Source organism: Podarcis bocagei (genome assembly GCF_964188305.1).
Source record: "Podarcis bocagei genome assembly, chromosome: 11".
Taxonomy (NCBI): Eukaryota; Metazoa; Chordata; class Lepidosauria; order Squamata; family Lacertidae; genus Podarcis; species Podarcis bocagei.
Window position 1 is genome coordinate 20,671,107 of NC_138136.1, and position 4,231 is coordinate 20,675,337.

General features: G+C 50.7%; 1 protein-coding gene across 1 annotated transcript in view; it reads right to left on the reverse strand.

Moving 5' to 3' along the window:
- The window catches only part of LVRN (laeverin), a 39,736-nt gene extending 35,699 nt beyond the window's left edge, over window positions 1-4,037 (reverse strand). The window contains exon 1 of the mRNA XM_081213594.1: window positions 3,255-4,037. Coding sequence (XP_081069720.1) covers window positions 3,255-3,892 — 638 coding nt within the window. The 5' untranslated portion in view covers window positions 3,893-4,037. The remainder of the gene's footprint in view (window positions 1-3,254) is intronic.
- Between the last annotated feature and the right edge of the window lie 194 nt (window positions 4,038-4,231).

Below are 4,231 nucleotides of genomic sequence, written 5' to 3' on the forward strand. Positions count from 1 at the left end.
TGGAGTATAAATAATAAATTATTATATTATTATTACTGGGACACACGCACTGGGTTCCACCCAACTTTGACATTACGTGGTGGTGGGGTAGCCTGACAGGGCCCGGTGTGGCTGCAGGTAGGCCTGACAGGGCCTGTCGCACCCACAGGAGGGCCCGATGGGGCCCGTCATACCCACAGGAAGGCCTGATGAGCCCTGCTGTGGCTGGGGGTAGGCATAGTGGGGCCTGTTGCAGCCCATTACAGCAGCAAAATATTGAGGGGGCCCAGCCCGCTGCTTCTAAGCCCCTGGCCTGGGACCTGGATGCATAAAGGATTGCCTCAGCTCATATATCCTCAATCCTCCTGTGGATACCATATTATAAGGAGGAATTGGGCCTTTAGTGTGGGCCCCTACTCTTTGGAATCCCCACACACACACATTAAATACTAGACAGGCACCATCTCTGCTGTCTATCTGGCTATCTAATTTCTTATTTAAACAAGACTTTTAAAAATGGAGATTTGGGTTTTTTTTAAAATCCCAGTCTGGATTTGTATTGATATTGTTTTTAGAAGTTTTCATTGTTTTATCAGTTATGTATAAACTGCCCTGGGTAGTTATTTATAGATGTAATAAATAAAATAAGATAGCCCCAATCCGGTCATGTGTGTGGAAACAAACTTCCACATGCAACCCCAACCTTAGTGGTATGCAAGAGCAGTTATACAACCTGATCCCTGGAGCTGTGTGCAGTTTTTAAAATAAGTTACAAGCACACCCAACAGCTTAAGAAGTGAAAGCTATTGGGTTAGCCATTGTCAGGGAAGGAGTATTCCGCTTTACTAGAAGGAATATATACATTGGGACAGACTCAGAAGTCCTTTTGTTTCTCTGTTTTCCTGTGTGTTGGGAGAAATTAACCGGTTCTACTGAATGCCTCCTTCACCCCAAACTGAGAAAAATGCTCTTCTCAAGTTAAATAGCTCACGTTGACTCACAATATATATTAGTATTTCCACATAAGCACATTTTTACCCCACTTGGACTTTAAGAGTAAGTGACAAAGTAGAAATGATTATTTATGCTGCAGGACAATGCAGGATGCCAAGCCAAGGGGGTGGAAGATTTAGAAGATCCATAATTAAGAAGATCCATTTTGGGGCACCCAATTTTGGCCTTGCTTATATTTCCATAGATCACGAAAGTCCACCCCTCGCTTACAAGAAGTGTGAATTAAATCTGCTTTCCTGACAAGACTAGACCATTCTTCCCAAAAATCATTGTACAGAGTTTGCTTTAAAAAGCCTAAGCCTGGGCTATGAAGGACAGAACAGCTGTGAGGAAGAGGAGAACAGGCAGCCTGTTAGAGCATCCTTGCAGGAGAATCACATCCTTCAGGCAACAGCACAACACAACACTGAAAAGGGACTCAAGTTAATTCAGGGAACTGAAGTGTCAGCATATTGCATGGCAATGCAATCAGGATTCTGAAGTTACCATATGGGAAGTTGTTTAAAGTTACGTGCTTTTTCAAGTTTCAAACTCTCATCCTAGATCACTACACTTGCTTGCACAATTGTGTCAGATATGAACATGTCCATGAAGGGTAGTACAGTGGTACCTCGGGTTACAAACACTTCAGGTAACAGACTCTGCTAACCCAGAAATAGTACCTCGGGTTAAGAACTTTACCTCAGGATGAGGTTAAGAACGGTTTCAGGTTAAGAACGGACTCCGGAACAAATTACGTTTGTAACCAGAGGTACCACTGTATACAAATTTAATTTAATAATAATAATAATAATAATAATAATAATAATAATTCCCCCCTGTCTCCAATACTGCAGTTGTCCAGTGGGGCTGGTGGAAGGCAGGGTGGTTCAAAAGTAGGAGGAATCCAGTGATAGCCAGTTAGAGCCAATGATAGGCAGACCCAACTCATGTTGGTCCCCTCCTCTTCCCTGCAACAAGTCCAATAAGAGCAATTTGGAGACTGAGGAGAAGCAAAAGGAGGAAAGCAATAAGCAGTACAACCCCCTCACTGGCAGCAAGCAAGAAGGCAGGATGGTGGGGCCTGGGGCTGAAGCCAGACTGAGGTTGCTGGAGCAGTGCCCCATTTGCTCTAATAGAATCACAGAACTTTAGCGTTGGAAGGCACACCAAGGGTCATCTAGTCCAACCCCCTGTAATGCAGAAATCTCAGCTCAAGCATCCATGACAAGATGGCTATCCAACCTCTGCTTAAAAAAATCCAGGCTCTACTGCAAAAGGTGTCAGCATGTCATGCACATTGGATCAAGAATCATCGCTGTGTCTGGATGCAAGACCACTTGGAAATCCCATCCTCCTTGGAAGACAGAAGGAATGGCATTGGGGAAAATAACCAAATATAAACAGGCACCACCATTGTTCCAAATTGAGTCGGAAGGCCTGTGCTAAACCCGTGGGCCTCAGGCTCAGGGAAAGTGTTTAACGCTTCCTCCCATGCAACTCCCCTGTTAGTTCCATCAGAGGGGTAAGGCATACCCTCCAACATTTCTCTGATGAAAATAAGGATGTCCTATTCAATAATAATAATAATAATAATAATAATAATAATAATAATAATAATAATACACCACCTATCTGACTGGGTTGTCCCAGCCACTCTGGGTGGCTTCCAACATATATAAAAACTTAATAAAATGTTAAACATTTTAAAACTTTCCTATACAGGGCTGCCTTCAGGTGTCTTCCAAAGGCTGTATAGTTCCCTATCTCCTTGGTTCGGGGGCCACATAATTGCATACCTTCCAATGAAAGCAAGGACATCCTACCATACCCTCCAACATTTTCCTGATGGAAATAGGGACGTCCTAAGGAAAAGCGGGGTCAGAGGTTCGAATCCCCGTGACGGGGTGAGCTCCCGTTGCTCGGTCCCTGCTCCTGCCAACCTAGCAGTTCGAAAGCACATCAAAGTACAAGTAGATAAATAGGTACCGCTCTGGTGGGAAGGTAAACGGCGTTTCCGTGTGCTGCTCTGGTTCGCCAGAAGCGGCTTAGTCATGCTGGCCACATGACCTGGAAGCTGTACGCCGCCGGCTCCCTCTGCCAATAAAGAGAGATGAGCGCCGCAACCCCAGAGTCGGCCACGACTGGACCTAATGGTCAGGGGTCCCTTTACCTTTTACGGAAAAGCGGGACGTTCCGGGATCAAACCAGAAACCTGGACAGCTTCTTCAAATTCGGCACTTGGAGGGTTCTGGGAAGCAAGCCCGGAACCGCATACCTACCTGCTCTCTCCTTCGTCCTTATAGGTGCTCGCGAAGAGCCCGTGGAGCTCCGGCTCGTGCTGGATCTTGCCCCGGAAGGCGAGCTGCAGCTCATAGAGGGCGCCCGCGCTCAGGTTCGCGCGCAACTCCAGCACCGCGTACTCGTTCCGCGGCGCTTCCCACAGCTCGGCCACGCCGACGCTGCTGCTGCCGTTGGCGGTGGCGGCGGCGCCCGTCAGGGGCCCCCAGACGGCGGCGCGCTGGTAGACGAGCCCCACGCTGTGCAGCAGCACCGCGTCCGTGTCGCGGAGACACCGCACGGTGATGTTCACCTGCCCCGAGTGCGTGCGCGGCTCGGGCAGGCCGGGCGCCAGGTGCGGCCACAGCAGCAGCGAGTAGTGCACCGGCTCCAAGTCCCCCGGCAGGCGGAAGGCGTCCCAGGCGCCGGGCGGCCGCGCGGAGGGGTCGGCGCTGGCGGGAGCCTCGTCTGTGGGCGCCGCCGCCGCCGCCTCGCCGCCTCTCCCTTCCAAATCCTGCGCGCAGCGCCCATACAGGATAGCCAGCACCAGCAGCGCCAAAAGCAGCGCGGCCAAGAGCAGCGCCAGCAGGGTGGCGGACTTTTTGCCCACGTAGAAGCCCGAGCGCATCTTGACGGTCATGGTGGCCGGTTGAAAGCGAGGGGGGAGCCTGAGCGACGGAGGAAGAAATTCAGCACAGGATAAGGCCCCCTCTTCTGAGGCGGGGAAGGGCCAGGGCCGCCTCTTCGTGGCCTCAGGGGGTCGTCGGCGGAGACGGGAGCGCCAGGACAGGCAAGCTGTTGGCTGAGGTGGTCTGAGCGCGGCACACCCCGCCTGGGCGCCAAGAATCCATCCTTCCTTCAACCCCGCCTCTTCTTCCTCCCTTCCTGGGAGCTCCTCATCCGCACATCATCTCCCAGCAGCTGACTGGAGGCGAAAGCCCTCCCTGGTTCCCTGGAAGGGCGAGGAGGACTTGGAATT